The 27,734-nt window shown below is 43.0% G+C and overlaps 1 protein-coding gene across 2 annotated transcripts in view; it reads left to right on the plus strand.

The window, feature by feature from the left end:
• The window catches only part of LOC145341034 (ATP-binding cassette sub-family C member 5-like), a 121,341-nt gene that overhangs the window by 32,021 nt on the left and 61,586 nt on the right, over nucleotides 1-27,734 (plus strand). For both annotated transcript variants that reach the window (XM_080185755.1, XM_080185754.1), the window contains 4 exons: nucleotides 153-300; nucleotides 9,436-9,669; nucleotides 25,025-25,198; nucleotides 26,926-27,073. In XM_080185755.1, the coding sequence (XP_080041881.1) occupies nucleotides 153-300; nucleotides 9,436-9,669; nucleotides 25,025-25,198; nucleotides 26,926-27,073 (704 nt within the window). The remainder of the gene's footprint in view (nucleotides 1-152; nucleotides 301-9,435; nucleotides 9,670-25,024; nucleotides 25,199-26,925; nucleotides 27,074-27,734) is intronic.

Raw genomic sequence — 27,734 nt, forward strand, 5'->3', positions numbered from 1 at the left:
TATTTCTTGCATGTTTTTTTAACTGAAATATTTTCCCCTCATGAGCTGAAAAATCACTTTTGCCTCTTTAAAAAAAAATGAATGCTGAGTGACAGCAAAGCAGTTTTTTGTTTTGCTGAAATCCTCACTCTGCATATGTTGCCTTTCTGCAGGTTAGAACGACTATGGCAAACAGAACTGAAAGAGCGTGGTCGGGACACTGCCTCACTAAAAACCGTGATTTGGAGATTCTGCCAGACACGGCTGGTCATCTCTATGGTCTGCTTGATGGTTACAATGGTGGCTGGCTTTTGTGGACCAGTAAGTTAGCTTGGCACTTTCAAAATTTTATTAACTTTTACATATGTACTTTTTTTTTGAGTAAGGAAGAGAGAGGAGAGCATTTTTTTTAAGTGGCATTTTGGGTCACATTATGGTTGCTCTCTCTCTTTGCTTGCCATACCTTTCTTCAAAATAATTACCACTGCACAATAGTAAGTTGTTAATTGTACACCAACCAGTCTCAAAAAGAGAGGTTGTTGGAGATGGATGGAAGGCGTGAAGGTCAAACCACTACTATCTGGAATCATTTTTATTGAGTCAACCATATGATTTTTGGTGCATCCCTGCACATCAGTTGTAAAGCTAATGACAAGGTATTTCTGGAACTGCTAAGTCATTTGATGTTTTATACAGAGACTGAATTTACTTCACATGAAAGGAGAAAAAGACAGGTAATGACATTTGAATTGGACTGGAATAGTGTAAGAATGATGTTGGTAAATGTCTTGTTTCCTTAGGCAGGAGTATTGCTTTTGGAGTACTTGAGTTAATTTTTACTCCAGCATCAGTCAGATCCTCCTGTTTACCTCAAAATGAATCAGATTCTTAACTTGGGTTTATTTAAACTCAAACTGTAATCGGTTTTTATGCAGTATGTGGAAAAACTTGTCTGGGACAAGACAAGTAAATACTGCAGGAAAAAGTGAACAGTTATATATATTTGAATTAATGGGAAATAATTTAAGGAAAATCAAAATGTATATATCCGCTCTGCGTATTTTGCCTGACATGCTAATAGACTAAGTGAATGTATGAATTTTGAGAATTGTGTGTGTGTGTGTGTGTGTGTGTGTGTGTGTCTGTGTGTGTGTAAAGTCACTTGAACTGAATCTTCTAACCATGTTGTTTTTGCTCTGGAAGGACATCTTTAAAGTTCTGTGGAAAAGGATTCTCCTCCTGCAGAAAGCTGCTCTCTCCAGAAATATGTAGTACAGTATGTATGAATTTTACTGGGCTGGGGAAGATGGAGTCTGGGAAATAAAACAAGAGGACCCTGCAATATTTTGGGAGCAATTGGCTGAATTTTGGGATTTGGAAAATTGAACTGGATTGAATTTCTGGGTAAGCAACAAGTTGTGGGAAAAGGACAATAAGTAGAAGAGGCTTCGGGATAAATTTCATAGGGAGTTAGAGGGGAGAACAGTAATAAAGTGCTAGTGATGTTGAGAGAATGAAAGCTTTAGGGCAGTGCCTGAGCTTGGTATATTACTGTGGGATGGAATATGTGGGTTGTAAGTGAAAAGCTTAGTTACTGTTAGAGGGGCAGTGATTATTTTTGTGGGGTAAACAATGCCGTATTTCTAAAAACATGGCAGAGTTCTCACCAATAGGCTGCTGAAGTGCTTGTTTTCAAGATCAGCCCAGTGTGCAATCTGTGCCCTCTGATTTGGGAAGCACATGTGAAATACAGTTTCATCTATTATCTGAAAACAAATAGGAGCTTAATAAGTAACTAATGTAGACCAAAGGAAAAGTGGGGTGTATGGAGAGAAGCTCAAACTGTTCATTCACAAAACTCCCGCCCACTGAACAAACACTTTAAATTGAAGTTGTAAGATATTGTTCTTTGTGGTGTTTGAAATTGAATCTAGTTTCCTGTTTTAATACGAGCAGCTTATTTTAGAGCATTTTTTAGTGTTTATTGGGCTACTTTTTTACAAAAAAAACTTTAGATATTTTGTAGTAGCTTAAGTTAGGCGCTCAAAAATTCACTATAACCAGAAGGGTGGAAGCAGGTCCACCATTATAAAATTGCCCTGGAGATAACCTTGCGTAGAGGTTTGGATTTGTTTAAAGTTATACCTCTTTGCAAGTCAGGTAGAGGAGAAATTTATTCAAAGCAATGTATCTCTACCCTTTGGCTTGGGTATTTAAAAATGGTCTCTAATTTGATTTGTGGGTTGGGAAAAGATTTTCTCTGACAAATAGTAAATGTCAAATGACTATTTTAGTCACTGTAGAATTTTGCCCAACAATAAAACAGAATTCATCAAGTTCACCTAATTTCCAATAATGACCCAGAATGCTACAATTCATTAACAGGTGCGAATTTTGTAACATGAAGGTTGACCAGTTGCGCTGGTGCTTGTGCTAATAGCACATTCTCTGCAGTGACAACCAAAAAACATTTTTTTGCATTGGGCTTGCTTTGCCTTCTATTTAAATCACATTCAAGGGGATATTGAATGGAAGCTCAATATTAACCCAGAAGTAAAAGACTGTGCTATAAATGAGTGAGTGGTTTGCTGTTGTGCATCTCCTGGTGTCTGAATGTATCTGTGACTATTTGGAGATGCCTCAGAGCACTTCTCTTTTCAATTTGCAATTAGTGTAGGCACTGAGGAAAGCAACATTTCTAGAAGCGGCTGGTGCATTTTTAAGGGTTACTGGTTTGCTCCTTATGTGTTAATGGCTTATAACAAGCTGCGGTAAGGTGCAGCTGACTTTCAAGTTTCATGGAACATTGATGCTGCCACAACATTTTTTTATTATAAAACGTGGAATTCTGCATGATTCATCTAGGTTCATTTAAGAAAGCTAATTTGGTGCTTTTGAACTTTTTTTTAAAATTGCTTTGAATTCTGTTAGGGCAGCCTCAATATTCTGAGAGACAGGTTCCTCAAATTGAAATATTGGGAAGAGAGAGAAACAATGCTGTTTTAAGTGTCATTTTTTTATTGGTCTGAATGATCTCTCTCAAAACTTTCTAACACTGAATTGAAATAACAAGCATACAAGTCTTTTTGAAATATGAGAAGAGCTTTTGTGCATTTCCCTATAGAGTTCATTAGGTTTTTAAAACTAATATGAGGCCTGTGAATAGCTTTATTGACATTCAACATGGCCCCATTAACACGTTTGGATTTATTTTTTTCCATTATTTTCAGATGGAGAATTAACATTGGAAATATAGTAATGGGAAATATAACCATTTTACTGAAACAATTAAATTCACTCCCAATCAGCTGAATGAAATGAATTGAAATATTGGTAAAAGGCTGATTATGTAGCCAACTACTAGATATAAATGATACACTTTTAAATGTCCTTCTGTACAAAGAATCACAAATGAATCCTGTTTGTGCATTCATTCAATTTATTCAGTAGTTAAAAAATTCAAAGCTGCTTTGTAAGACTTTAAGTTGAAAATTGAAATATTGTGGAAAATATTTATTAAAACTCTGGTGGTGCACTATTTTGTCGTATATAAACAACAAACAGTAATAAAAGAAACCTATTAGGTTGTTAGCCTCTGTCACATGGAATACATTCCCAAAAGAGAGTTTTTTTGTCAACTTTGATATTGTTGAGTCTTTTTTCTTTCACAATCCTAAAAAACCTGCATGTGCTGAATAAGATACTTCTTAAAACCTGCCTCTTTGACCAAGCTGTTAGTCACCTGTCTTTTTGTGAATGTATCAAAATGTTTTTGTTCTTCAGTACCTTGGGATGTTTGCTATTTTAAAGGCACCATGTGCATGCAAGTTGTTATTGTATATCATGACCCAGAGTTTGAACAAAACTAAAGTTATCATTAGGAGTATAAATCCATAGGCACAAGATTGAATCTGTTGCTAATGTTAGAATATCTTGCTAACAAGGACTTATTTTTTAATATCTAGGCACTATAGTTAATTTTATGTTGGTTGCAATAAATAGTCTGCTGAATCTCATATTCATATGATGGCCACATCACTGGAGAAGCCAGCATTTATTTACCAATCCTGATAGCTTCTGAGAATGTGATGGTGAGCCTCAGCCTTGCTAATTAAGTGGCTTGCTTGGACATTCCAAAGGGCAGTAAAAACCATTTCTATGGGTCTGGTCTGGCCTGTAAGCAAGTGCAGCAGATTTCTTCCCCCTGTCTTCCCCCCCCATAAAGAATCAGTGAGTCAGATAGGTTTTTACAATAGTTACAGGGTCACCATTTTTGATGCTAGCTTTTTTTAATAGCTTGACGTCGCTATCATTACCAATTTTTGTAGAAATTCAGCAGGAATGTTTCAAGGATTACATTTTGTCCCAAAGTTTTTAATTTATTAGTTTCAGGGAAAGAGTTTGTAACATTTGCCCTTTATTGTTTGAAAGGGTGCAACTGATTTTCCTGGCTCATTTCTGGCTTGGCACTGGAGAAAGCTGCCTCTGTGGAGAAAAATTCTGCAATTTCTGAACCATTGTAATTGACTATTTGGGCAGTTCAGATGTTTTTGTTATGAAGCCTTAAACTGATGAACATAGCATTCCCTTGGATATTGCAGCCTCATTGCAAAATTGAAGTACAAGAATAAGGAGGTTTTGCTGCAATTGTGTGGGGCTTTGGTGAGACCATGGACCGCACCAGGAGCACTGTGAACAACTTTAGTCTCCATAGCTAAGGGATGAACGTACTTTGCAAAGAGGTGTACAGCAAAAGTTGATTAGATTGACCAGTTGAGGCAAAATTTCTTAATTCAAAGAGTTGTGGATACTTACAATTCTAAATCCCCAGAGGATCCATTTCTGAATATATTTCAGGCTAACGTAGACAAATACTTAAACTGTTATGGTTTAAGTCAGAAACTCCGAAGTGTTTTATGAAGCCCTCCTGAATCATAAATTTTGCATCATGAGTTTGGCTAGGATAGGCATAATATGTTCCACTTCAGGTGTGATTAAAAAAACCCACTAGGGAACTTATATTTAAGTTTATTTAAGAATTTGGTTAACATGTATATTAGCAAGAACTTTTACTAAATACTAGAAACAAAACAACCACTATAATGTATAACCCTTAACAAAGACATTTACAATGTTCCAATAAACCAATCCCATAGACAAAAGGCCCTTTTCACAAGTTCAATACAGCAAAGTCTTCTGCTCACATGAAAATGGAAATTGAGTCCTTTGGTTGAAGTCTGCAGTTCTCTGGATTTACTCCATACAGTTTGAAAACAAGGCAGTTTCCCAAAACACCAGAGGGACTCTAGTCCAGCCCTCAACAACAGTAGATTTTCACCCTTAAGGAAAATAAGACAGAATTTTCAAAAACAACAGGGAGAGGGAAAACACTTTTTAGTTTGCTGTCCCTTCTAAGACTAAAAACTCAAAGCTGCAGCTTCAAACTGAAAATGAATCCCTGTCACCTGATCTGCCTGAACTTTTTTCCTCCTCTCAACAATGACATCACCTAAGATTATGAGCATGAATTTTAAAAAAACTCTTAAAGGTATCCCAACATCACCAGTCTTGTGGTGAATGAAATGATATGGGAAGACGGCAGGAAGCAGAGCTGAGGTTGAAGAGAAACCATGATCATATTGAATGATGAGCAGTATGATCCACTTCTGTTTTTACTTTTAATGTTCTTATGTATTCTTTCCTTCTTGATTGGAAATTTGCAGTTTTTAATTTATGGAGTTCTTGATCCTTTGTGTAACTAGTTGAGTTTTAGTGTTTGGCCTTTCCTGATGCAGCTATTATTTATTTATGAATCAGTGTTTGCTTTGTTTCGCATGTAGGATGAGAAGGGCATGGAAGGTGGAGGAAACTTTGATCACCTTTTTTTAAAATAATTCTTGCCAAGTCCATCCCCTCTTCTTGGTTGGAAGAAGTTACTTACAATTGTGAAATCCTATTTAAAAATCTTCTTTTTGGAATAAGGAGTTAACAGGGGAGAGCATTTGAAAAAAAATTGCATTTTCTGCTGCTCAGGATTCTCTACAATTATGATGTATTTACAAATCAGGAGTCTCTGTAGCGAAATGCACAACAGAAGCTATTCTTAGCATTTACAGAGCTGCCATTTAAAGGGGCTTTTGGATGAAATGTGAAGTCATACGGAAATGGTCACCATGCTCTCAGGTAAGGTAGCGATTACAAATAGTAACATGTTCAGTGCCATTTAAACTCACCCAGTCAGCTTTTTTAAATTTTGCTAAGTTATGTTGTGCCAGCAATTGCTTCTGGATGTTCATACTTCAGTGGAAGAAAATCTTTGTGGAAGAAGAGAAACTTCACATTTGTCCATTTCAAAACTCAAACTTATTTCTGTCAGTCACGGTATTTTGAGGGGAATAATGTAAGTGGTAGAGTAATCCTCCTGGATAAAAGTGACTCTCCTGAATTTCATTTCGAAATAATTCAATGCATGCTGTGTGCAATTGCTTTTATTAGTATTTTGTCTTTTTTTAAACTGTTGATGTGTTAACACTTTTTTTATATGCCAAGCATCACATTTCCCAATTTAAGATCAGGCTTGTATGGTAAATATGAGCAAGAACGATAAGTTCGTGCCACTTAAATCTTGAGACGAAGAATCTTCTGAAAAAGTGCATCTTATTGTATTCCCCCACAACGTTTTGTTGTACAGTCTGAGAATTTTTAGGCTGCTTGCACATATGTAGTTTTGTTCTTGCCAAATGTACAAAATTAAATTTGTAATTATTTAGCTGGAATTTACACTTTCAGAAGTGTGTGCATGATCTCAATAAAACATGACTGGAGAGTTTGCAAGAAAAGCCATTTTAAAATTGACTGGTGTGCATTACAATTTACCAAGAAATGGACAGTTGTTTTCATATGGTGATTCGCCGCTGAAAAGAATAACATGATCCAATTAGCTACAGAGTGAAAATGAGATGAGTGATTCAGCATTACAGCAACTTTCTAACGAGGGCCTTGATCCTCTTGTGGGATTAAATGTGAAAGAATTGCTGGGACTGCAGTTATTATATAACTTGCAAACTGGCACTGTCTATAATTCTAGTATATTTGATTTGTTCATGAGACTATGCGTGAACTGATGGACATCAAAAAAATTTCTGTGGTTTCTCCAGAGCTGTCTTCCTGCCTTTCTGGATCTTTACAAAGAAAGTTGATTTCAAGTTGTCCTAAATCGGTGCTCAGAATTCTGGTATTTGGATAATTATGCCTGTATACATACTGACTATCTGTACACTGCAGCCTTTTAATATAAGCCTTTGTATCAATCAGACAAATGTTTAACCACCACAAATTTTGCCACAGGTCTGGTGTAAAAGTAATGGATTATTATTTAAATTGATGAACTGTTCATATTTAAAAATACTTGTTTTTTGTTACAAATATCAATTGATTTTGTATTTATTTGTATATGCAAACATTTATTCTGGAGAAAATGAACTGTTGTTAATGTGAAAATTAATTTGAGTCACTGAAGTAAGTTAATAACAAGGACTGAAGGAGCAGATTTCTAGCATGAAGAGGGGGTAATTTGCCTGTTGAGCAGATCATGGGGTGGGGATAGGACTGCAATATAGAATTTATGCTCTGTCCACATTTGAATGTGTCGGCAAGAGTAACATTAATGGACAGAAAGAGATCATTACTGATGTAGCCACTGCTGTTCTAGACATATTAAAATGATCCGCTAAAACACTGTTAACTGGGTGATCTAGTCAGTCAGATTTTAATTTTTGTTGTTTTTGTGGTTGCTGTCACTGTTAAACCCATTAATGGAAGTGGGTTGGGGTAAAAAGGGAAAAATATGAGTTACATGATTTGCTAATGTATTGTTAGGATTAGCAATAAAGTGGTCAGGCAAATCCTTGTACTCACAAGTGAATGCAGAATGATTGTGTCACTTTTAGTGGGAACTGCAGTCTCAAGCTTGCTCGTTGCTGGCTCAGTAAATTATACACATGATGAAAATGTGACTGCCTCCAGTTCTTGTGTGCAAAAGCCTTGATACAGCAGAAGGCTTTTGAATTGGTTACATTCTAGCAGTAAAGAACGTTTTAGAGTTCTGCAGTTTTATTTATATTAATTACAAAACAAAGATGTTTGAGCAAAAAAAATTAGCATTCTAAAAGGTTAAACTCAAAAATTTACATTCTTTTTGACTTATTTCACAATCCAAAGTAGAACCTTTTGATTCAAAATGTGCCATTGTGAAATATCTTCAAACTATACTGCTCTTTTTTAGAAATAAGTAACATGTTGCCATGTTTTTGTCTCATTTTCTTCCTCTCCACTTTGTTTCTGCCCTTGTCCACGCCTCCTTCCTACTCCACTGGCGGTGGAAGCATTGAATACATGTAGTACAAAAAAGGAATTGACAAACCCTATAAGCATGTAGAAATTGAAACAAGAAAAATATTTCAAACTATTTAGGTTTGAATGAATATTACATTTCATTTTATGTGCAGTATACATCTTTACATGAATTGGCATTAATTTATTCAAAATGATTGTGGATCACCCACAATTAAGTTCTTGACTTGGCACAATTTGAGAAAATTCTGTTCTGGTTAAGTGTTTCTTAGAGTCTATATATTGTAGTGAGCTCTGTCCTGAATCTACAGACTTCTCATTTTCAAAGAAAAATGACATACACACTGTTTTGTAAATGTAGAGCATGAGTGAAGTACTGTAATGTAGATGCTCCAAGGCTTTCACTTCTTTTGCAGATCCTTTTGTAAGAAGTGGTTGACTTGGTGATTTACTTTGTTACAATAGTTGTACATCATTCACGATGGAGGATCTTATGTAGATCCAAACAGTATTGCTTGTAGTAATGCAGGTAAAATGTAGTGTTTTTTGTTATGACCAGAATGTAGTAATATGACTGTGTAAATGGTGCTATGCATAGCCTTTTTGTATTTATATGTGGGCTTTTATTAAAGTTGATTGTTGTGCTATATTTTATTGGAACTCAAATAAAACTGTCCCCCTCAATGTGAGTTGATTTCATGATGTGATGAAGTTGCCATTCTTGTGGTTTCCATTTCCTCCTTTAAGTTATATGTCTGCATATTCACATCTTGACTTCAGTACAGTATATTTATATGGGAGGTGAGTATTTTCAATCAGGTAGAGCATTAACCAAAAAGTATATGAATGTGAACGTCTCATCTGTTTTTCTCCTGTTCTAGTATGATTAAACTCCCACTGTTCACTTTCAGGAGTGTTTTGCAAACACTACCACTTGATTCTTCAGTCAACTGTAGGTAAACAGATAGATTCTCACAATGGAATATGGTAAAATATGCAATGTAACATTCAATATATAGATATTCTACATGTTATTGTTTATTTTTAAAATTACAAACAATTGCAATAACTTTTCACATTCACATCAGTGTTTTCCTTTTCCAGGCTTTTCTTGTGAAGCGTCTCCTGGACTATGCAGCATTGAATGAGCCGAACATGCAATATGGCTTGTTGTTAAGTCTTGGATTGTTTCTGATGGAAGTAGTCCGTTCCTGGTCATTGGCAATGACTTGGGCACTGAACTACCGCACTGCAGCCAGGCTTCGAGGAGCTATCCTTACCATGGCATTTGACAAGATCCTGAAACTTAAGAATATAAAAGAGAAATCTCTGGGTGAGGTATGTTCTCAATGCAGGTTTGTTGGAACAGTTGCATATTAATTGGTATTGTTAGCGCGAGTGGGCGAAACGACCACCATGGACTCAGGGTGAAGTTCAATAATGGCACAGCTTTATTTTCTTTTATGTCGACGGAGAAGCACAGTCAAGACATACAATCGGACTGTCCCAAAAGCGCTCTAAAGACTCCCCCACAACGGGCTACAGTTATACCTGAACATCGCGTTTCAAATGCTAATCCTTTATTTACAATATTTGACTTCAGCCATCCTGTTTCGATGTTTTCGAGTGTTGGAGCAATTGTTTTACGTGTGTGTTAATCGTTTTTGTCTGGTTGGTTATCAATGGTCTAGAATCTCTGTGGTTTGAGCCAGAGGTGTGTTATTGATCTCAAAGAGGCTTGAGGGGCCAGGGACGTTTCCTTAACTATGTTAATTTTAGGTGTCTCCATGGGTTGTTTGACTGGTTTAGAAGTGCTGATTTTGATGGGGTGGGGATGCGTTTTTTAATTTAGTTCCTGTAGGTGCCATCCTGTCCAGCTTCCCTTATGTGCTAGTCCTCATTTGCATTCTAAAAGCATGCTCTTGCCTACTGATCGGTGTCTCTAACTTTGTGATTTTAATGGAGGGCTCTGAGGGTAGCTTTAGTTTGCTTCCATTTTGTGTGCCCAATTTCATAAAACTTGTTGTCCAATAACAGTTCCCCCCTGTCAGCCGGGAGCGGCTTGTTCTGCCTCCCTCAGACCGATTTTCTTAACAAATTTTATGTCCGGTGCTCCCCGCACTTGCACGCTGCAGTCGTACAGTTTAGGGGAGCCCCGGTTTGTCAAATTAGGTGTACGCGGAAGAAGTCTTCCCGATTTGTTAATTGTCCCATACTGCCAATCATTCTGATTAGTTCCCTTCTAGTTTTGGTTTTCTTGCGCTGGCGGTATGTATAGCAGATTATGACCCCCCAGGATATGGCCAGTATGAGTTGGATGGCAACCAGCATGTGCGAGATTATTCGGATCCAGGGGTGAATGTCTACACTTAGACCCCAGTCCCACACCCTCTGAACCCATGTCTGGCTCTGTAAGGCTGACTCTGTGTCATGCTCTAGGGTTTTCATATGTGATTGTAACTGGTGGTATAATCGAACAGAGTGTCCCGCTTTGAAACGGAGCTCTCTCAGTTCTTCTGCTAAGTGTGGGATGGGAGCCTGTTCTGGCTCTTGGTAATATTTGAGGTCGTCTCTCAATGGGTCTGTGGCATTAAGTGTCAGGGTCTGTCTACTTCGGAAGTTGGTGATGTGGACCTGGCCAATAGTGACCGGTCTGCGAGAGGTGAAGCAGAAGTTTAGGCTGGGGATAGGGCATGTCAGCCCGTTGTATACGAAGGATGTTCTTGTTGTGGCTACACAATACCTGCCTCGTCCTCTACATCCTGCCCAGGCAAAGTGTGGATCAGTGGGTGTAATTTCTAGGGTACAGCCCTGCATTTTATTAAATCCGCATTCAGCTGCCTCTCCTTGTCTCAGTGGGTGAGGGCAAACGGTTATCTCTCCCCTTTGTTTGCATCCCGAGAGGGAGGTACTGAACATCACACCATGCCTTGAGATGGCCGTGACTTTGGTTATATGGTAGCGGAGGGAGGTATTGCCTCTAACAACACCGATGTTTTCAATCTGGAAGATAGGGAATGGTCCCGAGTCTGGTGTAACTATCGGAATCAATAGGACCATCCCTACTCCCATACTCTCGCTAACCTCGCAGTCGGAGATCACCGGATATACCCGTGTCATTCCTTTCAAGGTTCGGCTATCCAGCACCCTCTTCTGATCTGCAAGTTGTGCAAGCTGGGTGCTGTCAATCCAATCAGGCACCTCCCCACTGTGTACCTGGTCCAGGCACCCCTCTCCCCTAAAAGAGCCTGCTCGGCTTGTTGGGCTAGTGACCGTTGCAGGATATCTTTCATCACTCCCTTCAACAGTTCTATCTTATTGTTGAGTCCCTGGATGTCAACTGAGTTAAGAACATAAGAAATAGGAGCAGGAGTAGGCCAACTAGCCCTTCGAGCCTGCCCCGCCATTCAATAAGATCATGGCTGATCTGTCGTGGCTCAGTTCCACATTCCCGCCCTCTCCCCATAACCCTTAATCCCCTCTCTCATCAAAAACCCATCAACCCGCGTCTTAAAAATATTTAGCGAGGCAGCCTCCACCACTTCAATGGGCAGAGAATTCCAGAGATTCACCACCCTTTGAGTGAAGAAGTTCCTCCTCAACTCTGTTCTAAACCGCCCCCCCTTTATCTTGAGGCTATGCCCCCTAGTCCTACTATCCTTTCTGAGTGGGAAGAGTCTCTCCACCTCTATCCTATCCATCCCATTCATCATCTTATACGTCTCAATGAGATCTCCCCTCATTCTTCTAAACTCTAACGAGTACAAGCCTAATCTATTCAGCCTCTCCTCATAGCTCAACCCCCTCAACTCCGGAATCAGCCTAGTAAACCTCCTCTGCACTCCCGCCAAGGCTAAAATATCCTTGCGTAAGTACGGCGCCCAAAACTGCACACAGTACTCCAGCTGCGGCCTCACCAATGCCCTATACAGCTGCAGCAAGACCTCCCTACTTTTATATTCAATTCCCCTCGCGATGAAAGCCAGCATCCCATTTGCCTTCCTGACCACCTGCTGCACCTGCAAGTTGGGTTTTTGCGACTCATGCACAAGGACCCCGAGGTCCCTCTGCACCGTCGCCTGCTGCAGTTTTTCTCCACGTAAGTAATAATCCTTCCTACCATTATTCCTACCAAAGTGGACCACCTCGCACTTGCCAACATTAAATTCCATTTGCCAGTCCCTGGCCCATTCGCCCAGCCTATCTAGATCCTTCTGTAGACTCTCCCCACCCTCCGCACAATTTGCCTTTCCACCAATTTTGGTGTCATCAGCAAATTTCGACACCCTACACTCGGTTCCCTCCTCCAGATCATCTATATAAATGGTAAATAGCTGAGGCCCCAGCACCGACCCCTGGGGCACTCCACTAGTCACCATCCGCCAATCCGAATAGCACCCATTGACCCCCACTCTCTGCCTCCTATTTGACAACCAGTCCTCTATCCACGCTAACACCCTACCCCCAACTCCATGCCCCCTGACCTTCTGTAATAACCTCTTGAGAGGTCCGATGTTTATCCCTGTGAGGATGCCATTGACTATGCCCCTTTTGCTTCTGTGTGTTTGTGTGTTGTCTCTGTAGTGTGTTGCTCCCATCGCATCGATAGCCCACTTTATAGTTACCCTGCCCAGCATTTGGTACATGTCTCGTGTCTGTTCTGAACAGTATCCCGGTACCTGGATCCCTGAGGTATTGATCAGAACAGGCACGATTTTGTGTTTCATGTTGTCATCTACAATTTCTCCCTCGTTCCACAACACCAGTCCTCCCTCCGGCCCCCTGCTCAGCAAGGGGCAGGGTAAGATTTCGGGCGTCGTGGTCGTGGGGGCACACGTTGTAGGAAGTGCAAAACATACATATAGTGAGACTACTGGAGCCTCAACTAGTCCACAGTACCCGCAAATGTCAGTGTCCGGTTTCAAAATATCTCTTTGTGGCTGGATCCGTGGGCTCTCGGGAAGGGCGCAGATCGTTCCAAAGGTGCAGCCAGAGTCGCTCAGCAAGTCTGGCCGTTGGATACATGTTTGGGTCTTATCCAATGTGCAGGTGAAGCAGGTCATGTCGGGACCTGGGTGGACTTGTAGCCATGCATTGGAATACACTCTGTTGTTCTCGGGGTATGGTGCTGCCAGCACGCACAACGCCTCAGACGTATTGAATATTATTCCATGGGATTGTTGATAGGTGGTGTATCCCTGGATGGCGAACCTTGACAAGAAGATCACGGATAGGGCCACCCTCAAAGTGGTTATCATCCTGGAGAGGGGTCGGAAGGGTACACAAAGCCTGGTGGCCGCCAGGTATTAGAATCTTAATATTAACTAATCTCTATAAATTAATCTACTTAGGCATGCCTCTACATCTATATACATATATACACATATTAGAGCCATGGCTGATGTGTGGCTCTCCTCCGTCCTAGAGATGAAGGTTGTTAATTCGATCTCTGCTGTGTGAATAGAGGCGGTTAGTTATGGGTCGATACGTGGCCCATTTATGTCGACGGACTACTCTTGTCTTTACGGTCAGTCTGTCCTGTCTCTCTCTCTCTCTCTCTCTCTTCCACCCAGCCCCCCGCCGGTGGTATGCCTTTAGCTGTAACCAGTGTTTCCAAAGGTCTTTCCCTTTGATGTCAACACAGGCACGTGTGTTGCTGGTGAAGATAATTTCATGGGGTCCTATTCATTTCCGTGCAAACCCTGTTTGATCGGGGGCAACTCGGACCAAAGCCTTGTCCCCTGCCTGGGGAAGTGTGGGGGTATGGCAGATGTCATGTTTCCTAATCTGGTCTTTTATAGCCTGTTGGTCTCTGGCTGCATGGTGTAGCTCTCTGAGTTGGTGGTCTAACTGTTGCACATATCTTTTCATTTTATCCCGGAGGGGTGCCAGTTCTTCTCCTCCTACCGCTATGTTTTCTGGGAGTCTCATTGCCCTCCCCATCATTAATTCAAATGGTGTAAGTCCTATAGTGCAACCGGGGGTGGCTCGTAGGCGCATTAAAATACAGGGAAGGACATCTACCCACCCCTTACCTGTCTCAGCAATTGACTTGGCAATTGCATTTTTAAGTGTGCGGTTCATTCGCTCGACCATCCCAGAACTCTGAGGGCGGTATGGGATATGGAATTGCTGTCGGATTCCCAGGGTCTTACAAGCCTGTTTCATTATTTTGCCTGTGAAGTGGGTCCCTTGGTCGGAGTCTAGTTGTAGTGGGACTCCCCACCTCGGGATGATTTCGTGTGTTAGGATGCGGGCTACGGTGGTGGCTTCACCATCCCAAGTTGGGAATACTTCCACCCAGTGGGTGAATTGATCAATTAAGACTAAACAATATTTCTTCCCTTGGCTAGTGGATAGGGGGCCTATGAAGTCGATCTACAGGTTTTCCCAGGGTCCTTTTGGTTGGGGTTGGTGGGCCAGTTTGACTCTCGGGTCGGCCGGGGTTGTGCTGGGCGCATATGATACAGCGCTGGCAATGTTTGGCTACGTCCCGTCCCATCCCTGGCCACCACCAATCAGCTGATAGTCAGGCCAGGGTCCCATCCCGGCCGGAGTGGTCTGGCTCGTGGTGGAGTCAGAGTAGTTCGGTGTGTATAAATGAGGGGGCGACTACTTGGTGCCCTCTGCACCACATTCCATCTTTGTCCCTGGACGCCCCAGACTGTTCCCACTGTGCCACCTCATCTGGGCTGGTATTACCCTGCAGCTTATAAATATCTACTTCCTCCAAGGGTGCTGTTGTGGTGGCGGCTATATGCGGGAGGGCTTCCCCAGCTGCAGCCTTGCCTGCAGCGTCTGCTAGTTGGTTCCCTTTCTGTTCTGCTGTCTCTACTCTTTGGTGGGCTTTTATCTTAATTATGGCTGCTTCTGAGGGCATACTGGCTGCAGCTACCAGGTCTTGGATTATATTTTCGTGCTTTATGTGCCCCCCCCCCCCCCCCCCCCCCCGCCACCCCGTGGTGATAAACCCGTGCCTTTTCCTGGCCATCCATCATGGAATCGTGGACCACCCCAAACACGTATTGGCTGTCAGTATACACATTTACTTGCTTTCCCCTTCCTGTCTTGAGGGCCTCCATGAGGGCTATGAGTTCGGCCACTTGGGCTGAGGTCTCCCCACTCATAGTGTCTTTTGCTACCAGTGTCCCTTTTTGGTCTACTACTGCCCAACCTGTGCAGTATTGTCCCTCTACTTGTCTTCGGGACCCGTCTACATACAGAATGAGGTTGGGGTTATCTAGGGGTTGGTCATTAATCTGTCCCTCCTCTTCAGTGGCTGGGTTAATCGGGCAGTAGTGTGGACTTCCCTCTGATAGGAGTCCCTCAGCGGGGTTCTTCCCAGTATCCCACAGTATCTGGATGGACCAGTCTCGGGGGAGGAGTACTGCTTCCCAATTGGCCCTTTGGGCATCCGAAACAGTCCGGAGTCGGCCTGTATTCAGGAGCTCGACGATGGTGTGTTTTGTGCAAAAATGATTTGTCCTTACATAGTGATTGGTTCGCATACCCTGACTGCCCAGGCGGCGCAATCTAGAGCCGCCACACACTTGTGCAGTCCCTGGGCTACTGGGGATTGTTGGGTGGAATAGTATGCCACCGGTCGCATGGTACCCCCGTGTTCTTGGGTTACCACGGAGCTATAAAATCCCTCTTCTGAGTCACAGAAGAGGTGGAAGGGTTTGGTTATGTTAGGCAGGCTTAGGCCTGGAGCTGCTAATAATTCTGATTTTAGGCATGTGTATGCTACCTCCTGTTCGGGTCCCCACTCAATCGTTCCTGCTCCTGGCTTTCCCCCTTTGATCAGCCGCTGAATTGGTTCAGCCAGGGATGCGAACTGGTCAATGAAATTCCGGCAGTAGTTAAAGAGTCCCATAACTCTACGCACCCCTTTCACTGTGTTTGGACGGGGCATATTTATAATCGCAGTCTTCCGATCGGAGGGGAGGGCTCTCTTTCCTTGACTTATGTTGTGTCCTAAATACCGGACCTCCTGTTGTGCAATCTGTGCCTTGGTTGGGTTGATTTTAAACCCCGCAGCCTGCAAGGCGCATAGGATTGTGGATAGGGCTCCTATATGTCCTGTGAGGTTGGTGGAGGCAAAAGGATGTCGTCCACATACTGGAGGAAGGTACTTCTATATGGGAACAGATCGCAGTCCTCAAGGGCCTCACTCATAACTCAGTGGAAAATGTTGGGACTGTTGTGGAACCCTTGGGGGAGGCGTGTTCATGTGTACTGTTTCCCTCCACAGGTAAAGGCGAACCTTTCCTGGGTGTCTGTGTGAAGTGGGATGGACCAGAATTCGTTTGCTATGTCTAACACAGAAAGTACCATGTTCAGGTCGGAGTCCGTTAAAAATAGTGGATGGACTCGCGCCTATGGGGTGTCCTTTTGGGGTTATTTTGTTTAGGGCAGTGTAGTCTATGGTCAGTCGGTAACTTCTGTCTGGCTTACGGACTGGCCATATCGGGGAGTTGGTGTTAGACACTAGGTTTTAAAATACCCTGAGCAACCAGAGCCTGAACAATTTTCTCAGTGGCCTGTAGAGCCTCGGGCTTTATGGGGTATTGTTTGTGAGGGGTGTGGATCGGCCCATGTATGTGTAGGGGAGGGATTTTTATGAGGCTGCAGTCTTGTTTCCCTGCTGCCCAGACTTGGGGTAATGATTGGCATAGAAGTTCTACTATCCCTTCCTTTCCCCAGTCTCGGGCTGTGTATGTGTGGTCTCCTGCCCGGACTGCAGCCACGTTTTTGTTCGGGACCCAGTATCCCTGAATCCCACTTTTGTGTTCCTTTCTCGCAGTCCACAGCAGGCGCTTGTTAAAGGCATCCACCACTGCCCCTAACTCCCCCAGGAGGTCTATCCCCAAGATTGTTCCCTCCTGATTCGGGCATACCTAGAAGTGTACTGGGAGTAAGATGTCCTCAATCTCTAGTAGGACTGCCTCGCTCTGGTAAGCTGTAGTTCTATTTCCCTCTACCCTCACTACTACAATGGAACGGTGGATTGTAGGAAGTGCCATGTTGGTGAGGGATATCACAGCCCCCGTATCTATTAATATTTTGCATCGCCGGCCCCCTAACGATGCGTTAACCCAGATGCAGGGTTCGACTCCCGGGGTGGGGGCCGACGCAATTCATGCGGCCTTTTGCGCCGCCAGAGTCTGTATAATGGATAGGATAGAGGTGGAGAGACTCTTCCCGCTCAGAAAGGACAGTAGGACTAGGGGGCACAGCCTCAAGATAAAGGGGGGGCGGTTTAGAACGGAGTTGAGGAAGAACTTCTTCACTCAAAGGGTGGTGAATCTCTGGAATTCTCTGCCCGTTGAAGTGGTGGAGGCTACCTCGCTAAATATTTTTAAGACGCGGGTTGATGGGTTTTTGATAAGAGAGGGGATTAAGGGTTATGGGGAGAGGGCGGGAATGTGGAACTGAGCCACGACAGATCAGCCATGATCTTATTGAATGGCGGGGCAGGCTTGAAGGGCTAGATGGCCTACTCCTGCTCCTATTTCTTATGTTCTTATATCCAGCAGCTGCTGGTGGCTGTGGTGTGCAGTATCGGAAATTACTTTGTTCTCTTTCAGGTCGGAGGCGCTTGCCGGGGTTTGGTCGTACCTGGGGGGATCGCTCTCTCTCTCCTTGGGAACCTACGGCAAACTGAGTCGTTGTGTCCAGTCCTGACGCAATTGTGGCATATGTGGGAGGGTTGGGGCATCTGAACTCGGCAGTCCTTTCTATAATGACCAGGTTTCTCACACCTGTAGCAGCAGCACCCCCCCCACCCCCCTGTCAGTTCCCAGGGAAGATACCCCTGCCCTAGCGCTTTGGATCTTTCTCTGTTGGTTGTCTACAGTAATAGCCCAGTTCTCTAGCTCATCAAAGGTGTTGAAGTTTACCAACCCGGTCTTTAGGATTGCTTGGTGCGCTGGGCTCAGCCCGTCCTTATATAGCTGGAGGAATGCGAGGTTCTGTCTATCGGCATCGGGCATTCCCCCATGGGCCAAAAAGGCGTCAAATTTCCGTCGCCCATATTCCTGGGCTCCTTCCTCCCCCTGCACTACCCCTACGATTGCATTCCAGCTCACGGGGACTCGCCCCATGGTTTGGGTAATATCATCTTTAAAATCCATCAGAGCTTGGTCTTGCTCTCGGCGGCTCTCGTTCAGGTTCGCACACCAGGTCCCATTCTGGTGCTCTACCTGAAGACAGGTCCAATAACTCTCCGGCATTTTGGCTCTTACGAGCCCTGCTGTATCCCGATTATGTAAATTGTGACACATTTGCATCTCCTTAAGTTTTTGCCAGAAGATCGCGTTACTGTGTCTGGGCTGGAGGGTCGGGAGTTTGTCCAGCAGTATCATGGTGTCCCCTGGGGCAAGGGATACATATGTCATCTTTATCTGAGCCTGGGCAGATTGCCCTCGCCCGTCTCCCCCTTGCCCCCCGGGGACACACTCAATTTTAACGGGGGCTGCCATTACGCTCTGGGATGGGGGTCGGTGGTAGGTGGAATGCTCCCCCCTGTTGGGCATAGTGGACCCGTTTCATCCACTAAACATTCCCAGTCGGGACACTCCTCACTCGGAAGTTCGCGTGAGAAGTCGGACAGCACTGGCAGCACAGGGTTAGCGGCCATCACAGCAGCGTGTTGTCGCTGTGCAGCTTGCTCCTGCTTGCCTTGTACATATTTATGAACTCGTCCTGCAAGGATGACATGAGCCTTTAATATTAGGATCCAAGCCTTGTCATCCTTGCTCCTTTTCTGTTTCGCCCACCACTCCCATTGGATTTCGTGAGGGTTGTGGGGCTTCCACCCTGCCTTCATCATGCTTTTAATTAGATTCCTGTTTTTCTCTGCTAGATAGTGGGTGAGGGACCCTTCTGGTCCCCATTCAAAGGTGGTATTGTTGCTATCCATGTTAGTTTCCTTTACTAGGGTCAGTAGTGTACCAACCTTGGCTCTAATGCTTTCACAGATACTTGTGTGTGTATCTCTGGGTTACGGTCTTGTGTTTCCACTGTTAGTATGTTTGTACCTTCAGTGACAACCCGCAGAGCCCAACCTGCGTGTAGCTGGGAGATTGCCGCTCTCGGAGGCAGATGAGCTCTGTACAGCCTCTCCGCAGGGGCCGCAGCGTACGGAGAGACTACCAACTACAGTGACCGGGGCCACTAGCTCCTACCCAAACTCCTATCACTAAATCGACTCTCAGAGGGCAGCCGTTTCCCTATCTCCCAGGGAGTCACCCGGACCTGGGTGCAGACTGGCGTGTAGTTGACCACGGGTCGGAGTCCCCCGATGTGTAGTCGTTTTTTCACGCTACCAGAGGTCTCCTGCTTGTCATGGTCGAGGCATTCACAGAGGCTCCAGACTTAGTAGCGCCCGGACATGTAGCAAATTCCTCGCGGATTTTGCCCCCAGTGGCCCGATCTCTCACGCCTGCAGAGGTCCTCACCGACTTGCAGCACCCGGACGTGTACCGAACTCCGAGAGTCTGATCCCAGTGGCCCGAAACCTTGGATGTCCTCCTTAACCTTAAATCCCAGGGTGCTGTCCCTGAACCTTCAATCCCAGAGTAATACCCCTACTCTGTAACACCTGTTCTGTCGGGTTCACTAGTGGGCAGTCAGTCTGTGGTTGGGCGTCAGCGGAATGTAAAAATAACAAAACAAATCACAGTTCGCGATCCCAGCCGCCCACCCAAAAAGAAACTTAAACCCACGTTACTGCTGTGCAGCTGCTGAACGGACCCTGTTCACAAGTTCAGATCGCGGCAATCGTGAAACACCGCTCTGACACTGGGACACTAATATTCCGCGGGTTTGATGGAATGAGTAAAGATACTCACCCAGTGCCAGGAGATGGCGTTCCAGCGACAGTCGCAATCCCGGACGAGCCCCCAATTGTTAGCGCGAGTGGGCGAAACGACCACTACAGACTCAGGGTGAAGTTCAATAACGGCACAGCTTTATTTTCTTTTATGTCGACGGAGAAGCGCAGTCAGGACATACAATCGGACTGTCGCGAAAGCGCTCTAAAGACTCCCCCACAACGGGCTACGGTTATACCTGAATATCGCGTTTCAAATGCTAATCCTTTATTTACAGTATTTGACTTCAGCCATCCTGTTTCGATGTTTTCGAGTGTTGGAGCAATTGTTTTAAGCGTGTGTTAATCGTTTTTGTCTGGTTGGTTATCAATGGTCTAGAATCTCTGGGGTTTGAACCAGAGGTGTGTTATTGATCTCAAAGAGGCTTGAGGGGCCAGGGACGTTTCCTTAACTGTGTTAATTTTAGGTGTCTCCATGGGTTGTTTGACTGGTTTAGAAGTGCTGATTTTGATGGGGTGGGGATGTGTTTTTTAATTTAGTTCCTGTAGGTGCCATCCTGTCCAGCTTCCCTTATGTGCTAGTCCTCATTTGCATTCTAAAAGCATGCTCTTGCCTACTGATCAGTGTCTGTTACTTTGTGATCTTTAGTGGAGGGCTCTGAGGGTAGCTTTAGTTTGCTTCCATTTTGTGTGCCCAATTTCATTAAAATTTGTTGTCCGATAACAGTTTGATGGATGCAAAATAACATAGATTAATATACGGACCTAAAATACTGAATTTCAGGTTGTTGCAGGCCAATATCTGCCTTAACTCTAATTATTACAGGGACAGAGGGCTGCAATAGTTTAGGGAGTCAGAGTGAATGAATGCTAGGATAGGAGCAGAAAAATTGCAGGTAACAAATTCTGACCCAAAAGTGAATAAAAATCATGGTGTGGGAACTGATTGGATGTGGCCAGTGATGAAAGAAAGCTAGAGCACAGCTGGGGCATGGGAGTCGGTGGCATGTGGTTGAGGTTTGGCGCTCAGGATGTAGTCTCTGCAAGTAGTGAAGTGTAAAGAGATTTAATTTTCAAGAAGTCACGAATGTGTAAAGGGTAAGTACGGAGTTGCAGAGGAAAATGGCAGTAAAGCTAGAAGGCACGCACTGCAACCACATAAGTGGTAGCAGGCCTGCACTTTGTGTAACAAGGCAAATTAAGCTTTACCTTCTGTTGGCATACAGTTTTGTAGCTTTTCTTAATCAAAGTTTTGATATAGTTATTTAGGATATAGATATTGACATAAACACTGTTCAAAATTCATGATCGTAGAAACTATGGCTTGTGGCATTGATTGAGTCAAGCATGCAGTATGGCTTATTGTTAAGTCTTGGATGGAAGTAGTCATTCCTCATCATTGGCAATGGCGCCAGACAATCTCAAGTTACTAATATAATTTTAAAATGTACATTGGACGTATTGCATCTCTGTGTATTAAATGCAAATGCACGTTGCACTAAAAGCATAAATAAAAATAAGCTTTAATTAGAATAATCTACAAGGACTAGCACTGACCTGAACAAAATGCAAAAAGTGCACGCTGGGGCCTCGAAGGACCATACTAAATCATAATATGTCGAAGCAGAAGTCGGCCATTTGGCCCATTGAATCTGCTCTGGCATTCAGCGAGATCATGACTGATATAATCCTCAATTCCACTTTCCTGCCTTATCATAGAAATCATAGAGAAACTACAGCACAAACAGGCCCTTCGGCCCACAAGTTGCGCCGATCATATCTCTGCCTTCTAGGCTTACTTATAACCTTCAATCCTAATAATTCCTATGTACTCGTCCAGAAGTCTCTTAAAAGACCCTATCGAATTTGCCTCCACCACCACCGACGGCAGCCGATTCCACTCACCCACCACCTTCTGAGTGAAAAACTTACCCCTGACATCTCCTCTGTCTCTACTCCCCAGCACCTTAAACCTGTGTCCTCTTGTGGCAGCCATTTCAGCCCTGGGAAAAAGCCTCTGAGAATCTACCCGATCAATACCTCTCAACATCTTATACGCTTTTCTATCAGGTCCCCTCTCATCCTTCATCTCTCCAAGGAGAAAAGACCGAGCTCTCTCAACCTATCCTCATAAGGCATGCCACCCAATCCAGGCAACATCCTTGTAAATCTTCTCTGCACCCTTTCAATAGTTTCCACATTCTTCCTGTAATGAGGCAAACGGAACTGAGCACAGTACTCCAAGTGGGGTCTGACCAGAGTCTTGTACAGCTGCAGAAGTATCTCCCAACTCCTAAACTCAGTTCCTCGATTGATGAAGGCCAGTTCACCATATGCCTTCTTAACCACATCATCTACCTGTGAAGCCAGTTTGAGAGTCCTATGAACCCGGACCCCAAGATCCTTTTGATCTTCCACACTGCTAAGAGTCTTACCCTTAATATTATATTCCTTCATCCCATTGGACCTGCCAAAATGTACCACTACACATTTATCTGGGTTGAAGTCCATCTGCCACTTCTCTGCCCAGTCTTGCATCCTATCTATGTAACGCTGCAACTTCTGACATCCCTCCAAACTATCCACAGCACTTCCAACCTCTGTGTCATCAGCAAACATACCAACCCGTCCCTCCACTTCCTCATCCAGGTAATTTATAAAAATCACAAAGAGCAAGGGTCCCAGAACAGATCCCTGAGGCACTCCACTGGTGACCGACATCCATGCAGAAAAAGACCCATCTACAACCACTCTCTGCCTTCTGTGGGCAAGCCATTTCTGGATCCACAAAGCAGCGTCCCCTTGGATCCCATGCCCCCTCACTTTCTCAATAAGCTTTGCATGGGGGACCTTATTGAATGCCTTGCTGAAGTCCATAAACCACATCTACTGCTCTTCCTTCGTCAATGTGTTTAGTCACATTTTCAAAGAACTCAACCAGGCTCGTAAGGCACGATCCGCCTTTGAAAAAGCCATGCTGACTACTTTTGATCATACTATACTCTCTAAATGTTCATAAATCCTGTCTCTTAGGATCTTTTCCATCAACTTACCAACCACTGACGTTAGACTTACCGGTTGATAATTTCCTGGGCTATCTCTATTCCCTTTCTTGAATATAGGAACCACATCCGCAGTCCTCCGGAACCTCTCCCGTCTCCAGCGATGACGCAAAGATCATCACCAGATGATCCCCAGAACGCCACGGGAATCCCCTTGATTTTCTTACTGATTAAAAACCTGTCCATCTCATCCTTGAACATGTTTAATGACCCAGCCTCTACAGCTCTGTACATTAAAGAATTCCACAAATTCCTTCTCAAGTCTGTCTTAAATGGGTGACCCCCTATTCTGAGATAATGCTGTCTAACCCTAGACTGTGCTGCAAAGGGACACAACCTGTTGCCATCTATCCTGTCAAGCTTTCAAGAATGTCTCCGTCAGTGTCAACAAAACAAAGGACATTGTCACTGACTTCAGGAAACAGAGGAGAACATGCCTCTGTCTACATCAACAGGGGCAAAGTAAAAAGGGTCAAGAACTTTGAGTTTTTAGGTGTCCAGATCACCAACAATCTGTCCTTGCCCCCACTGCCGACACTATAGTTAAGGAAGCACACCATCACCTCTACTTTCTCGGAAAACTAAGAAAATTTAGCATGTCAGCTACAATTCTCACCAACTTTTACAGATGCACTATAGAAAGTATCCTTTCTGGTTCTATCACAGCTTGGTATGGCTCCTGCTGTGCCCAAGACCTCAAGAAACTACAGAAGGTCAGGAATGTAGCCCAGTTCATCACGCAAACCGGTCTCCCATCCATTGACCCTGTCTACATTTCCCACTGCCGCGGCAAAGCAGCCAGCATAATTAAGGGGACACACACACACAACCCCTCCCTCCCCACCGACATTCTCTCTTCTACCTTCTTTGGTTGGGAGAAAGATACAAAAATCTGAGGTCATGTATCAACTGACTCAAGAAGTGCTGCCATCAGACTTTTGAATGGACCTGTCTTGTATTGAGTGGATCTTTCTCTACACCCTAACTAAAACCGTAACATTAAGTTCTGCAATCTCAGCTTTCCTTCTCTATGAATGGTATGCTTTGTATAGCATGCAAGAAACAATACTTTTCACTGTATGTTAATACATGTGACAATGACAAATCAAATCAACCATACCTGGGATCAATCTAGTGAATCTTCTCTTGACTGCCTCAATGCCAGTATATCTTTCTTTAGATAACGGGATTAAAACTGTTCATAGTATCCCAGCTATGTGGTCAAACTGGTGCCTTGTATGGTTTTAGCAAGACTTCCCTATTTTTATACTCCATTCCCTTTGCAATAAAGGCTAACATTCCATCTGCCTTCCCAATTACCTGCTGAACTTGCATGCTTGCTTTTTGTGAATTATGCATGAGTACCCCAAAGTCTCTTGGCTGCAGCTTTCTGCAGTCTTTCGCCATTTAGATAATATTCAGCTGTATTCTTCGTACCAAAATGCATAACTTCACATTTTCCTACATTATATCCCATCTGCCAAGTTTTTGCCCACTCACCTAACTTGTTTATGACTCCCTGTAGATTCTTTGTGTCATCCTTGTCTTCCCACTAAGTTGTACAGGATTCAATTCGGTAGAAAAATTACATTGTTCATTATGTGATATAATGCTCCAGCCCTAACATGTGTAAAGGCAGATGAGCAAAGACAGTAGGGAGGTGAGTATTGAATATACATCTGCAGATGATTTTTTTAAAAAGAAAATGCAGCAAATGTATATTTTGTTAATGTCAGGAATCGAATGCCTTATCTGTAGAATCATTCAAATGTTCTGATTTCCCTTCTGCCCATAGCTTATCAATATCTGTTCAAGTGACGGACAGCGACTATTTGAAGCTGCTGCAGTAGGAAGTTTGTTAGCAGGCGGGCCACTTGTAGCAGTTCTGGGAATGATTTATAATGCTACATTACTTGGTCCTACTGCCTTCCTTGGTTCTGCAATCTTCATACTCTTCTATCCAGCGATGGTGAGTTGTGTCCTCTTTCCAAAACAAAATAGTTTAATTGAAAAGTAGTTATGTATTGAATTATGGTATGTTACGCTTATTATAGTGCAAAATTTGGAAATAAAAATAAATATCATATGAATTTGGACATTTTGATAGTTTTTAATAATTTTGATTAATTGTTTGTTTACATTTTGAAACATTAAATTTAATCTTACAGTGCTTTTTTGGTACTATGGGCAACTAAATTTTTCTACTGCTAGTGTTTAAAGTTGTATACGTTGATTTTAATTTGAAGCACAGTTTGAGTTATTCACATCTTGTACATACTTCAAGAGTGATCACAGAAATCACCATTAAGTGCCCTGGCTTGGGAACATGCTGTAATTTTGATGTCAGTTTTTAACAACACATTTCTTATGATGCATTATGTAAAGGAACCCTCTCTACTCACCGTACTGCGGAGGAATCCTCTGTTCACCTGTTTACAGGTGCCTCAGTTGTCGTTTCCACTTCAAAATCTTCGTCACTGAAAGAGCTTCCTTTCATTCCTACAATTTGTTGATTTCCTTTCCTGTCTCTCAGAAGAAATAGTATTGCAATTTCTTATGATTTCACTAACTAGTAGTCTGAGTAGTACCGTGGACTATTCTGTGCATTTAGAGCACTTCTTCAAATAATAAGTCTTTGTTTCTTTCTTTTTAAGTTTGTTTACTTTTTCAGCTCATGTTCTCTTAAACTTGCTTGCTGTTTGAGCCTTTGTCTTGTCCGTCACCCTTCAGTGACTTGCTGAATGTAGAGATTCTGACATGTTTTACTTGGGGGTAAGTTGGTGTTTGAACACCATTTTCCTGGAGGTTCCTGCCCTTGGGTGGTGCTCGTGTTCACCTCCTTTCCTTTTTTTTAAAAAAACTTATTTTTAATTGTTTAGAGAAAATCCCTTCTATCTTAAAACAAGCCTGAAGCCATAAACAAGCTCTAACTGTAGCAAGGATACATTTGTGTATGTGGGTTTATACTATTGACAATGTATTTATTGTATTTTGAAGGATATTTCTCTTTTTTGACATAGAGAAGGTATATGAATGAAGTAAGAAGTATAAAAATGTAGATAAATCAAAGAAATCATCTTCTTTTCACTCAGTAGTTTTTTGGGGTATACCCACATTTTTATTCTCCTCTCTACTTCATTGCTTCCTCTGTAAACAGAAGGCTTTACTGGGGTGAGCGAGGGGAAGGAGTGATTTTACATTGAGACAAAAATGTATGGGATGTATAAACCATTTTAACTCTTTTTTTTATATCCCATATTTTTATTGCAGTGCAGAAATACATACCTGGTCATTTATTTCTTGTTCTTAAGATTGCCACATTTTAGTTGCAATCTCTTCCAGCTACAGTATAGTATCTTAACATTTTCCTCTCACTCAACTCTGTTGAGGAACAAAACAGACTCCAAGTGTTAATTCTACTCTCTCCCGACAGATGCCCCATCTGCTGAATTTGTTCAGCCTTCTGTTTGTTCTGGATTTCTACATTTAACTGCACATGTACATATGCCAGAACTTGCTGGCAATTTCACAGTTATGCTGACAATTTTGCCAAAAAAAATGGCAAACTATTGGTCAATAACGCGTTAATTGTGATGGAAACATTATTTTGTAATTTCTGTTGGAGCTAATCTCTTGCAGCTATTGGAAGTCAAAAGATGCATCCCTCTAAATTGAAACTATTTTATTTTGTAAAAGATGTTTGTGTCCCGGTTGACCGTACACTTCAGAAGGAAGTGCATTTCTGTGACTGATGAGCGTGTTCAAAGGATGAATGAAATTATCTCTTGCATAAAATTTATTAAAATGTACGCCTGGGTGAAGGCATTTTCACAGAGCATTCTCAGTGAGTATAGCTTATTAAAGATTCAATATACTTTATCTGACTGATCAATGTTTTCCTCACTCTATTTCATAGAATTAATCATTAACACTTGCAGAAGGAGCATCGGAACTATTGGAGCAAGAGTAGACCATTCAGTTCCTTGAGTCGCGTGCAGATGGGCGTAGGGTAAATAGGATTAAAGAGGTGAATGGGTGGCTCAGGGATTGGTGTGGGAGGAATGGTTTTGAATTTATGGGGCATTGGCACCAGTATTGGGGCAGGTGGGACCTGTTCAGATGGGATGGTGTTGGTCTGAACCATGCTGGGACCAGAGTCCTGGCGAATCGTATAACTAGGACTGTAGATAGGGCTTTAAACTAATTGGGGGGGGGAGGGTGCAAGGGTAGGTGAAATTACAGTGTCTAAAGTAAAAGAGAGGGTACAGGTACGGGAAGAGGTCAAGGATGTACCAATAATAAAGGGAGTAGGGAGCATGAGTAAGGTTGGTAGCGTTCCTTCAAATAGGGTCCAGATAAAGGCTGGGATGAAGACACTTTATCTGAATGCACAAAGCATTCGGAACAAAGTGAATAAGCTGATGGCGCAGATCAGCACAAATGGATATGATCTGGTGGCCATTACAGAGACGTGGTTGCAGGGTGACAGGGACTGGGAGCTGAAT

The sequence above is a fragment of the Carcharhinus amblyrhynchos genome, chromosome 3 (assembly GCF_965287045.1).
Source record: "Carcharhinus amblyrhynchos chromosome 3, sCarAmb.v2.hapA, whole genome shotgun sequence".
Taxonomy (NCBI): Eukaryota; Metazoa; Chordata; class Chondrichthyes; order Carcharhiniformes; family Carcharhinidae; genus Carcharhinus; species Carcharhinus amblyrhynchos.